General features: G+C 35.9%; 1 protein-coding gene across 1 annotated transcript in view; it reads left to right on the forward strand.

Annotated features, from left to right (window-relative positions):
- The first annotated feature begins 693 nt into the window (after positions 1-693).
- LOC145690839 (uncharacterized) overlaps positions 694-12,532 on the forward strand; it is a 55,201-nt gene continuing 43,362 nt past the window's right edge. Inside the window, exons 1-3 of the mRNA XM_081766184.1 lie at positions 694-994; positions 3,778-4,036; positions 10,344-10,503. Coding sequence (XP_081622310.1) covers positions 3,845-4,036; positions 10,344-10,503 — 352 coding nt within the window. The 5' untranslated portion in view covers positions 694-994; positions 3,778-3,844. The remainder of the gene's footprint in view (positions 995-3,777; positions 4,037-10,343; positions 10,504-12,532) is intronic.

Here is a 12,532-nt window from a genome sequence, read left to right on the forward strand (position 1 = left end):
GACATTCGTAGCTGTTGTGATGGGAGCACTAATTTGAACATTCATGAAAATGGAGTTTTCCTGTTTTATGTTTCACTCTGACATTAGTATTCGTAGCAAATGAGGTAGGATCGCTAACTTCAATACTGTATTCAGTCTGTTGGCAGTCAGTAGTTCATACTCTTGCAGGTTTGGAGGCATTAAATAGGTACATAATCTTTTTGCAGGCATCAGCATCTGCTTCTAATAGCTTTGCCTTTCCACAATGCCGCATCGATTTTCACGATTTAAAGCTTGGTGTCGTATCTGTATCGGCCAATCAGATCAGAGGATATCTGAAGCTCTTGGGATCCGCGAAAATGCTAGCCGGTACATTCGTGGGACGTAAAACTTCAATATTTCATTTCATTTCACAAATTATTGGTGGGACGTATCCCTCTGTTCCCCTGCCAGAGACGCACGTGACGCAACCTCTGTTTGCATCAACGCAACGCAAATTTGCAATTTAGTTTGTCATAGTCGTCATAGCAGTTTATAATGGATTTCTGCATTTTTTGTGTTCCGTTGATGTACGCAGACTTGCGAGGAATGGTACGAATGATCCCACAACATCACAACCTCTTATTACGAGAGGTTTTAACTGGAACTGGAAGTGAAACTGCAATGTCTGAATAGTTGTTTTATTTTGTGGCAATAGTAATTAATTTTCCCGTTAGGTGGTAGTAGAGGCACTTCAGTCATAATGGCGGTGCTCCACGTAGACATACGTCTGTTTGATTCACTATTTTACCAATTTTAATGGACAAATGTGTAATTTCGTTTTAAAGAAATAATGATAAACGTCCACTTAAATAATGCTCTATAAAGGAAAGTACAATGCATTTGTAAATACTTGACAAGTGTTATACAGTTGTTTACAGATTGCTGTCGAGTAGACTTTATTTTCATTTTTTGCAAGGGTTATTTACAGGTCAAAGAACAACTTTACGTATGTGCAACATGAGATCCATTATGGGTAAGTTGTATTATAATGTATTGTAATACAGTTTCTAACAGAAGAAAAGCTTTTGTGTAACGAACTAATTTCGATATGTAAACATGTTACAAATATGTTTATTGCCGCTGTAGACAGCTGAAATGAAGGCCGTTTAATTTGACAGGCTTCACCTGTCAATTGTTCAAGAATATTCTATGGTATTCTGACAACGTACAAGACCCAGTTTTAGTTCTGAAGGCCTTGGTGTTGCAGAGTAGATCCAGTATTGCAAAGTTAAAAAAACGTCAAAATTTCGTTATTTATCAGGAAATTGACTGTTACTAACTTAGAAAGCATTTATCAAGAATTCCTTGGTACAATTCACTTTAAGAGGGCTTCACTGTTTTGTGTGTATACATTGCATCCGGAAATATGCCATAAAAACTACAGAGCAAAAGCCACGAAGCAGCCTCTGGTAAGTGGCCACTAAAATGCACAAATGTTATATGAGTCAGGGCAAGAACGCAGCAGGGAAGCACGAGCACATGAGAGAGTTCTTAGGAAGCAGGCGCGTTTGCGCTGGTGAGTATGCGCATAAGCGAGGATGCCACTAGAACAGTGGGTTACGTTACTTTAGTTGTTTTCTTAACATTCACTGTGATTACGTACCTTTACGTTGTAATACTGGACTTGAATAAGTATTCTGACAACGTTCGATGTGCTGTTTTTTCTTTATCACACGGTTACTATGATACTCATATTTAAATATTTAAGTGTTTCTGCATTTTTTTTTTTTAATGGTCGTGTTACATTTATCACACTTTCTGCTCAGTTTAAATAATTTGTGCCCTTTCACAAAACTTTAGTTGTTTCATAATTGTACGTTTTCCGGAAAAATCATAGTGTATGGCACACGAGTAATTCAGTGTTTCGATTCACTGCACCGATTACAAGTGATTTGAGTGCGTGAAGAATTACGTAAACAAATCATGGTATTCCGAGCAATGTATGGGGCATAATCCAATCTATAATATGTAATCGAAGTTTCGCATAGAAAGTCTCAATAACCCAGAGCCACCAGAGGGTTAAGCTCCGCAGGTTGGCCCCAAAATTACAAATCTGACTGGGAAATGGCTTGAATTAGGGTCAGTGAGAGTAAATATGAGACCTGCCTATGAGACACTCTTCACTGATCTTCAACCACTGTAGGATAAATACAAATTAAGAACACAGGCATTTAGTAACATACTTCACAATGCTGTATCTACATTTTCAAGTTTCAGTTTACAAAAGTTTGGATCCACTTTTTTTCTTTTTTTCTTTTTTTTTTAAACAAGCTCATTAAAAAGTATTTTGAAATTTGAAATCCTATCATGAACTTTTGTATAGCTACTCGTGCAGTAATATAATTGTTGTAATAATAATAATAATAATAATAATAATAATAATAATAATAAAGTATTGATGGAAGCCTGGTAGGTCAGCAGTTATAGGTTAAGTTGAATTTGGCCCTTGGACTTTCGTTTCAGAGTTACAAATTTTTTTGTTGTAGTTTCTCATTTAGCATGGTAATTATGAGACCATGCTAGATTAATGTATTTGAGAAATAACTGGAACCTGTCTCAGTATCCTAGTATGTTAAGTTTCGGAAAAGCTGTATTCTTTAGTTTAAGTAGTCTTATAATCTTGTTTCTTTGTAACTTTCAGAGTTGTAGACCTGTAGGCCAATCTATTTTGTTGAAAATAGCCTAGGCTGCATATCAATATACTAAAACAGAAAGAAATAGAAGAAACCCAAGTTGTCTTTAGTAAACAGCCTAGAACTTGGTCTAAATTTGTTTCATAAGGCTGTTTTGTATCCTGAAACGATCTTATATGGCCTATTAGCCTGCCAGGCCTATTTTAAGTAACTCACAAAAATGTTAGAATAATATCAGTAGCTATTTCCACTTTCTTTAGTTATTTTCTTGTAACTCTGCCAAATATTTGTATATCTTTATGTAATAAACGCAAAATAGCGAAGACTTCTTTCTTTCACAATTGGACTCCTTCATACTTCAATATCACATACAGAAAGCTGGGGACAGTAGGTGTATCAGAATTACCCATCTGGTATCTCATAATTACCCATTTGGAGGGAAATTATGAGACAGTACAAATTTGACATTTACTCATCAACTTATGACATAACAGGAATTTCCTTTTCAGCAAATTCACTGTACGTGCTAGTTACAGGGAGAATTAAAGTAGAATATATATGAAGATGCGTAGTGAGGCCATAGTAGGTAAACTTACAATAGAGCATAATATATCAGTGTTTCGACTCCATTGTCTTAGTTCCTAACCTACAAAATATGTGATCCATCAGGAGAGAAAAGCCCAGTTGATTCTAACAACACTCAATATGCCTACTGGGCTGAATGATCTCCTATTTTCGGGGATATAAATTTGTAAATTATACGTATTAAATATATTAATTGATTGTCATTTCATACTGTCATCGACGCTCCTACTCTGCAGACGCAGTTCTGCGTTGCCGCGCGTGCCCCCTGCTGCGCTTCTGACCTTGCTCAACGGGATAACTTTCGGCTTTTTAGTGGCCACCTGGCACTGTAGCATTTAATGCACTGTAATTTTTATGCCAATCTGTATCCTCGCTCACATTGATACGGTAAGGAACGAGTCATAATTCCATTTTCGTTATTTCTAAACATGGCAGAGATTGCAAAGATAAATAGTTGAAATGTGCTTTATTTCGTTAATACTTTTTTCTGTTAACTATCTAGATGTAAAATTTTAAACTGATTGCTTTGTTCCTTAAGGTATTGGAGCAGTATCTCGATTAGCAGACCCCAACTAAAAGTAGCCTGTTGGTAATTGTTGGCCAGGATGTCTCCCCTGAGGATGTTGGCGAAAACGTCTCGGATCGTCGCCCTTTGCTCCATCGCCAACTTCATCAACGCCGCTGATCGAGTGATTATGCCGATCGCCATCATCCCGATGACCGATGAGTTCAAATGGAACCTCTATTGGCAGGGATGGATACTATCAGCGTTTGCATTCGGATATTTTACAAGTCAGGTGAGTATTTAATTACATACAATGTAAAAGGTAATGTGAAGTTTTAATACTTACTAATGGGCATTATAGAATACATATTACAGAAATAAACCATACATACTAACCTCCGTATTCTGTTGGAAATTTAAATTTAGTTGAGTTGATTTTCAGTTTAACGTCCCGTTCAGCAGCTAGGCTATATAAAACTTGGACTACTAATTAATGTGGAATCCGAACCATATCATTTCCCGCCGGGAATCGAACCCGAGTCTTCTACGCTAAAGGCGCGTATGCTAACCGCTTAGCCACGAAGGAGCTCAAATTTGAGTTTAGATTATTTCTATCCTCGCTGAAGTCTTCGTCAAAATAATACATTGCGTAGTACATTGATTTCCTTAAAAAATGCATATGAAAATCATCAGTAGATTTCCGGAGATATGAAATTGATTCAGGAAAGATACCGGAATAGCTTAAAGAAAGCACTGGGTGGAAAAGGACAGATCTAAGAAGAAAGAAAGAAAAAGTAGAGAACAGGAATATGGTGAGCTTCGTTAGTTTTTATGGCCCGTAAAGTAATGAGAACTTAAAAACGGTTATGAAAATCAGTGACGCAACTAGGCTAGTTGTCGCTCGGGGCAAGAACTCGCCTTAGCACCCCCTCCCCCCAAACACTGACCAATCAAACCAAAACGCTTCCCGACTCCACCTGATATTGGCATCATACAGTATTTTAATTCTCCTATTCCATTTTTTTTTTTTTTTCAAGTAGTAAAGCTTAATTTCAAAATTGGAGTACATAATTTAATTTTTAGTATAATGTAAAGTACCAAACTAATTAGTATTTGATTGGCAAGTAATCTGAGAGTAGCATCCTTGACATATTCTGATAATCTTATCATAACAACTGCAAATCACAATGTTTTTGGAATTATATCAGGATTTGCATATGTGTAGAATGAATGAACAGTCTGTTGCTTTAGAATAGAATATGGTATTTAATTATGACAAACAATCAAGCTGTTGCCTCGAGTATTATATTTCGACATTTTGCAGACCTCTTAAATCGATGTAAGTTAAATGAAAACATAAAAAGCTGAAACTAAAATTATAACTTTGCGGGTTCTTTTGGCCGCAGAGGGTTTTACAATGTTCTCAAAAGATAGCTTTGAAGCTACAGTAACGTATGCTATATGGATATGATCCTAAGGTTGGTAAGTCGTTGTTGTCCTGTTAAGATTCTGAGTTAACTTTTGTTATACAGTATTTAGTTTGCTAAAAGTCCGTTCCTTGTCTTATGCTGAAAATAAACGTTTCCCCACTTATGCCCCTCCCCCTTCCTCCCCGCCAATCCGGCGCCCGGGTGACAAGCCCCGTTTGCTCCCCCTTAGTTACGTCACTGGTGAGAATAGTGACATAGTAACGAGTTAATCATATTTTTAAAGATAAATAACGAAAATAATACAGCAGAAAGGAAAGCAAAACATTTAAGAGGAAAAAAAAAAAAACTAATTCCAGTCATGGAATAAAGAACGAATTCATAAGGTTGCAAATAAGAATGACGTAATCATTTCTATTTTGCATATTTAGTGATCTTCTTTCAGAAGTAGAATCAAAATATCACTATCCCAATATTCAAACAAGCTATTCCTACATACACACATTAAAAATAAATATGTAAAAAATTAAAATATATTATTCTACAATCCTCTGCCTTTTACCTAATCAAATACAAATGAATAAAAAGCATGTGTTTCTGTCATAAATGATGTAGAGACGAGATCCCCTTCTAGCACCGTTAGAGTAAACACGCAGACATTTTATATCAATATTATGTTGCCAATCAATAGAACCATGAATCGTTACAGAACTACAAACTCAGTGTTAACCAAAACAAAGCGTATTATCGTGCTGGATAAAATCATTGTCGGGAGAGATGGTACAAGCTGGATCAAGTAAAGCTAGCGGAATATCTTTTCGGAAGCATTCAATGTATTGTCAAGACTAAATTTCTTCTACAACTTGTGAGACAACACAAAGGAACACTACTCAAAATATTAATAACATGAGAAACCATCGAAATTTCTGACTATTTAAACGTTTTCAAGATTAAAATCAACATAACTAACCGTTATATTATTTTTTTTTTTTTTAAAGCAGGAGTAAATTGACGAAAGACATTACTAAAATACAAGGTCGCGGTGGCTCAGTGGTAGAGTGTTTATCTCTGGTGCGTGGAGTGCCTGGTTCGATCTCAGCTTGCGCCAAATGGGCTTTGTGGTAGACAAACACCGTGTTCCTGGGATTTCTCGCGGTTCTTCCGTTTCCTTTAGTCTAGCCGGCATAACCATGGAACGTAAAACTTAAAGATTTCATTTCATTTTCATAAAATACAAGGTAGGAATATACTAAATGTAAATTAGATATTACAAATTATCCCAGACAGTTGAAGGAAGCAAGTCCTCCTTCCTAAAAGTATGCTAAATGACAATAAAATTGGTATTCTAGTTATTTAACTATTGGACTAAGATTAGGAACTTCAGTAACATTCTACTAAAAGCATGCCAACTACGAAGGTAGACCCGAAGAATGAAATAAACAAACAGTCTGGCACATTTTAAACCGAATTGAAATATATCGAGAACGAAGGGTCATATTTCGATTCGATTTTCGCTAATCGAATAACCAGGGAAGGTTTATACGTATAAAATATTTTTAAAAAATAATAATTAATTAATAATTTTTGTAAAAAATCAAATAATCCCTGCGATGCCTAATGAAAAGAACTTACCCTAAAAGGAATAGGTTATAATTTATGACTTATAAATATTAATGAAAGAAGAAACAGCCGATTTTTTAACACACCAAATCCTCGTAGGTGTGAATTCTATAACGCATTAAGAGTGAAAAAGTGACTGACTGAATCTGGACTGGAATCAGGGACCTCGGCATACCGTGTCTATGCGTTAACCACTATGTCACCCAGAACAGCCATGGACTGGGCGGCGTAGTGGTTAATGCATTGGCACGGTATGCCGGAAGTCCCGGATTCGAGTCCCAGTCTGGTTACTCACTTTTCACTCTTTGTGCGATATATAATTTATGACATTTGCATGCAATTAAATTAAATATTACAGTAATTATTTACATAATTTGTTGATGTAGAGAGAACTGAGGAATAAACAAATAATGTAAGAACTGAAGTATTGGAGTGGAGGTGTACGTTAAAATCTATTTCGATTTATTTATTTATTTACGTGCAGTAACATCATTTATTGTCGAGGGAGGGAAAAATAAGAGAGATTAAAAGGAAAATGGCCTCCCAAACGCCATATTTAAGTCATTCGTCACAGTTAAAGAGAAGGGAGCAAAAATATGGTAGCGTCTTGGGACGCATATTAAGTTATAATGTCGCTAGTAAGAGAGGACGAACGACTATTCCGTCGGTTCCGAGAACTACACATTGTTATCGTCGTGATATTACTGCCACTCTATATGTTGAAAGATTTAGGGGAATTATATAAATTGATAGAGAAGTCAGCAAAATTTTCAAGAAGTTAATATTTATCTTTGGTATATATATATATATATATATATATATATATATATATATATATATATAAAGATACGTATTAAAAAAGAATAATATGTATGTTGTGTAATTTTCGGCCTACTGACAATAATATGACCATAACTTACCTCTGTGATCATTTATTCATTTCATTTCATTTCGGCCTCCAATTGGACACCTTCTTCATAGGCACGACCGTTTAGATTCAGTTGCCTTCTTCCTAATTATGTAATAAATATCACTGTAAAATGATAACATTCGAATTAGTGCTTCACATTGTACGAGTTTTCTGCATCTTTTAATAGTGTTTCTAAAGATCCACATAATAATGGACATTTTTTCATTGTTGCAAGTTTCTAATATTGGTAGGATTTTTCAGTGTATTGTGAAAACTAAAACTACGGTACTAAACTATTCGACAAGATCGGGGTTATGCTATTATTAATTGAGAGAGAGATATTGGGAGGGAAATGTGTTTTCTGCATTACTTCACAGGATAGCCAGAATAATTTATACGAGCACTCAAAGTCAATACTCATATAGTTCATTTCTTGGTTTGTTGTGTCATAACATTGTTAAAGTGATTGTTATGATTTGAAGTGGAAAATGGAAACGGAAAAAACAAATCATCATCATAAATATTCTGCCGTTATTGACAGGTCGCGTGCTGTAGCTAAGAAGCTTCCATACTCCACAGTCTTCCGGTAACTTCTTCATCTTTACGTACGATTTCTTTTTTTTTTTTTTTTGTTCATTTTGATGTCGTCTATCAATTATATTCTCCTTCGCCTCCTCCCTCTCTTTTCTGCCACCATACGCTCTAGCACGTCCTGCATGATACAGTTCCTGCTTAACCAATGTCCCAACCAGTTTCTCTTCCTCCTCTTAATAATACTTAAAATTGTTCTTTTTTCCCACATTTCTAACACTCTCTCATTCGTTTTCCGCTCGACCCAGCTAATTCTTTCCATTCTTCTCCATACCACGTTTCGAACTAAGAAAAAAAAAAGAAAAGTGGACTCATACTGCATTTGATAAAACAACAGACACAGTTACCTGTTCGGTAGACAGAAATATGAGAGCTGTTATTGAATTTCGTATATTTTATTTCAACGATACTTTCAAAGTATATGCATAAATCCACACTGTAGACCAGTGGCGTTGGGGAGGAGCTGACACGCTTAAAGTATAGTGATATAAAAAATTAATTCTGCAAATTCAGTATATTCTATTTGTGATCCCCGATAATACCATTTTTCTTACAATTTATCCAAGTATTATACTCATATTAAACACAAAACTTACTTCACAGAAGTTCCCTTTAACCCTACATAAAATTTTAACAAATTAGTTATGTACTGATTTTTTTTTGGGGGGGGGGTCTTTCTCTCAGCGTAAGTGTCAAAATGTACCGTCTGCAGGTGCGAGTAAGGATATCAAATCAGACAGGTTGCTTAAGTTTTTTTTTTTTTTTTTTTTTTTTTTTTTAATTTATTTACCTGCTTAGCTGACTTGTTAGCGGGAGCAACTTCGTAGTGCGTGATCTTTGTTGTAATCCCAATTGAACCACTAACATTTCCTGGTGTAGACCCATCATCCTCAACGACCGCGCTAACTCAGTGCTAGAGCGTTCCTCTCGGATGTGTAGGCTCACTGGTGTGGTCCTAGCTTGCGCCAGGTGGGCCTTGTGGTAGACAACCTCCATTGTTTAGGTTTTCTCGTGTTCTTCTGTGTCCTCCCACTTTCTTCATTCCACCATTTCGTTCATCATAATCATCGCCCTTTTGTCCAAGGCATAATCGTGGCTCGTAAAACTGAAAGATTTCATTTTAGCTTTTTCATGTCATGAGACAATTGGGAAACAGTGTAATTTTAAGAAGTAGCGAACTCAGTTTCAGAAAGAAATAATGACACGTGAGAGGTGATGCACTGACTATACGTCTCTATGTTGAACATGCTACACCTGCCGAGCCATAGCTCTTCATGAATTGTAGCAGCAATGAGTTGAGCATTTCTCTCTGTTAACTATTTTTTTTAAATCTGTACTTCTAACCCGTATTTTCTTCACCTGATTTTGCAAACCGTGTGAAACCTACAGAATAACCTGGACGTACTAGCATTTGCCAATTTCATCGAATGCATGTCAACAATCAATAAGGAGAACCTTGTCTTGTGAGACAAGTAGATAGTGTGTAGAATGTGACGGGGGATTGGAAATAGTTGATAACTAGCATATGCATTTCTTTTTGCATGAACCGTAGTATGAAAATTCAAGTAAAAAAAATAGATAAATACTTTTACTGGCAATTAAATCTTTAGTCTTCCCGGATTTCTGTTATAGAAAACATAGTTTTAATTTACGAATCCGTTTTCTAACCTCATCATAACATATGCATTCATTTGCTTACTGCAACTATTTTGTAGCGTGAAGTGGGGCAAGGAATGTGAATAAAGATTAAATTAATGATACAAGGAAATGTTTTGAAGAGTATAGGTTATTGTGTACCTTCCTTCTCTCTGAACCAAGAGAAATTGCAGTGAACAGTTGAATACATTTGCCAGAGTAATTGCCTTTGCCTAGCTCAGGTGCCTCGTATTGCCTTCCGCTTTATCTGGGACTGAATATTGACATTGCAGAAACTAGTACAGTTAACTTGAAAAATATCACCGGGGAAAAAAAAATCACCAGTAGGTTCTCATGGTATGCATATTGTAAGAAGTGTATGTTGTAATTTATGTTGTATTTAATTATTTTTCCAGATAATCGGTGCAAGCGCTGCTAGTAAATTTGGCGGGAAGACAGTTTTGTTGTTTGCAGTATTTCTGTGGTCCATTTCGACGTTCATCACTCCATTTCTAGCATCGTCAGTGGCGCTACTCATCGTCTGTCGGGTGCTCCTTGGCCTTGGCGAAGGATTAGGTAAGGAAATTCAAATATAACGTCAGTAGTTTCTGTTGTCACAGAGATAATAGATTTTTATTTCATTTCATTGTTTCTGCTTATGTGGAAAAATTAGCAAAACCACGAAGATCAAAAGAAGTGAGATGTGTCTAAAGTTTTGAAACAGCTGTGAACTAGAAATTAATCGAATAATATTTTTATAAAGGATTTAATTACATGGGTGTCACTAGTAGAGCGTTCACTTCCTGTTGAGTGTATAATGATGAACAGTGTGTCCGTTTTTTTCTTTTTCTTCGGCGGGGGGGGGGGGGGAAAGCGGAATTTCTGTTTTCTGCTACTGTCTTTATTGTAACAAATTCTTCTAACAACATTCGCTTCCATATATTCCCTCTACTTTATCGTTACTGGAGACGTTACACTATAAATAAAGTTAGATACGGTTCTGCAGTAATGGTTCTTAAGGATTTAATTAGAAGGTATAATGATATCAAGTCGTGTTCATATTCATGATCCCGGGTTCGATTCTTAGTGGAGGTGCAAAACATTGGATAAATATCCAATTAGTAGGCATTGTTGTTTAAGTAGTAGGTCCTGTTTTATATAGCCTCTGTACTGAAAAGGGTTGCTAAACTTCAATCACTCGATAAATCGAATCTTTTTTTTAAGTCCTCCAGGCTGCAGTGACAGTATTTACTGACTGTGGATTCTAACACGCCAATGAACTGCGCCACCTACCGCAGGGTATGCTCTTTTCACGCCCGAAGATAATGGCTTCCTTTTGCTATTCGGTCACATCCTATCGTGGCTCATGGTTCAACCTGTAATGTATGGATACAGCAAGAGCATGCACTTCTTGTCAGCCGCAAACTGTCACAAATAACAGAATACTCACATTTATGGCATCTACAACCATATTGCTATATCATGCCACTTTCCACAAGACTCCTACAATGCCCACACTTCGTAATATTTTGTCCAGGGTGCTTATACTTCCAATCGTTTAGAGGTAATGCTATTAGCAGTAATGGTAGGAAATAAAAGTACAAGTTAACTCGAAAGAGTTAAGTTGTACACATATTGCTTCGTACAAACAGATTTTTTGTACTGGTATCCTTTTTTCCACTTCGATATAGTGCATTCAACTCTCTCACCCATTTACAGTTAAGAACATTGACTCTTTCTTCTTCATCACCCAAAAGGGATTATTCCTGTGATTGTAACAAAATAACTTAAGCATTTTTGTTGATGAATAATAATTATGTAATTTTGCATTATGTAACATTTTGGAATTGCTATATTTTTACACTAGTAGAGTAACTTTTGCAATTATATACGAAGTGAACTGTAATCTCTTATATGCCATAGTATTCTTAGGACTAACCTTCTTCTTCTTCTTCTTCTTCTTCTTCTTATTATTATTATTATTATTATTATTATTATTATTATTATTATTATTATTATTATTATTATTATTATTATTATTATACTATGCTATGCGTAAATAGTCTAATCGCGAGTCTTGTAGAACGGCTCTGTCCGTCTGTCGACATTTGTCAGAGAAAAAACGGGAGATTTATGGAGAAGAGTTTTGTTTTTCCAATTGATTCAGCTTCTCAAGAATGGGTTCAGTCTCCTTCATTAAGGTTCTATTCAAACCAGAAATGGTAGAAATCAGCCGTTTTCTGTATCAACGTTGATCGCCATAGAACAGAAACGATAATAGAGACAAGCTTTTTTCTTTTCTTTGCAATCGATTCGTCTTAAGACAACATACCATCACCAACTGCAATACTTACACTGCCAAAGCCACAAGTGGTTGAAATTTACAGATACTTCTGGTATCAACACTGGCTTTCATAGAGCAAAAACGGTAAAAGATATCGAGAAGGTTTTATTTATTTACTTATTTATTTATTCAGTCGATTCAGTGCCCCAAGAATAGAGTCTGTCTTGTCCGTTTAACCTTCTTGTCAAACTGTAAGTGGTACAAATGAAATCAGCCGGTTTCAGCGTTGATCGTCATATAACAAAAATGGCAATTGTTAGC

Source organism: Thermobia domestica, chromosome 7, assembly GCF_964235325.1.
Source record: "Thermobia domestica chromosome 7, izTheDome1.hap1.1, whole genome shotgun sequence".
In the NCBI taxonomy this organism is placed as follows: Eukaryota; Metazoa; Arthropoda; class Insecta; order Zygentoma; family Lepismatidae; genus Thermobia; species Thermobia domestica.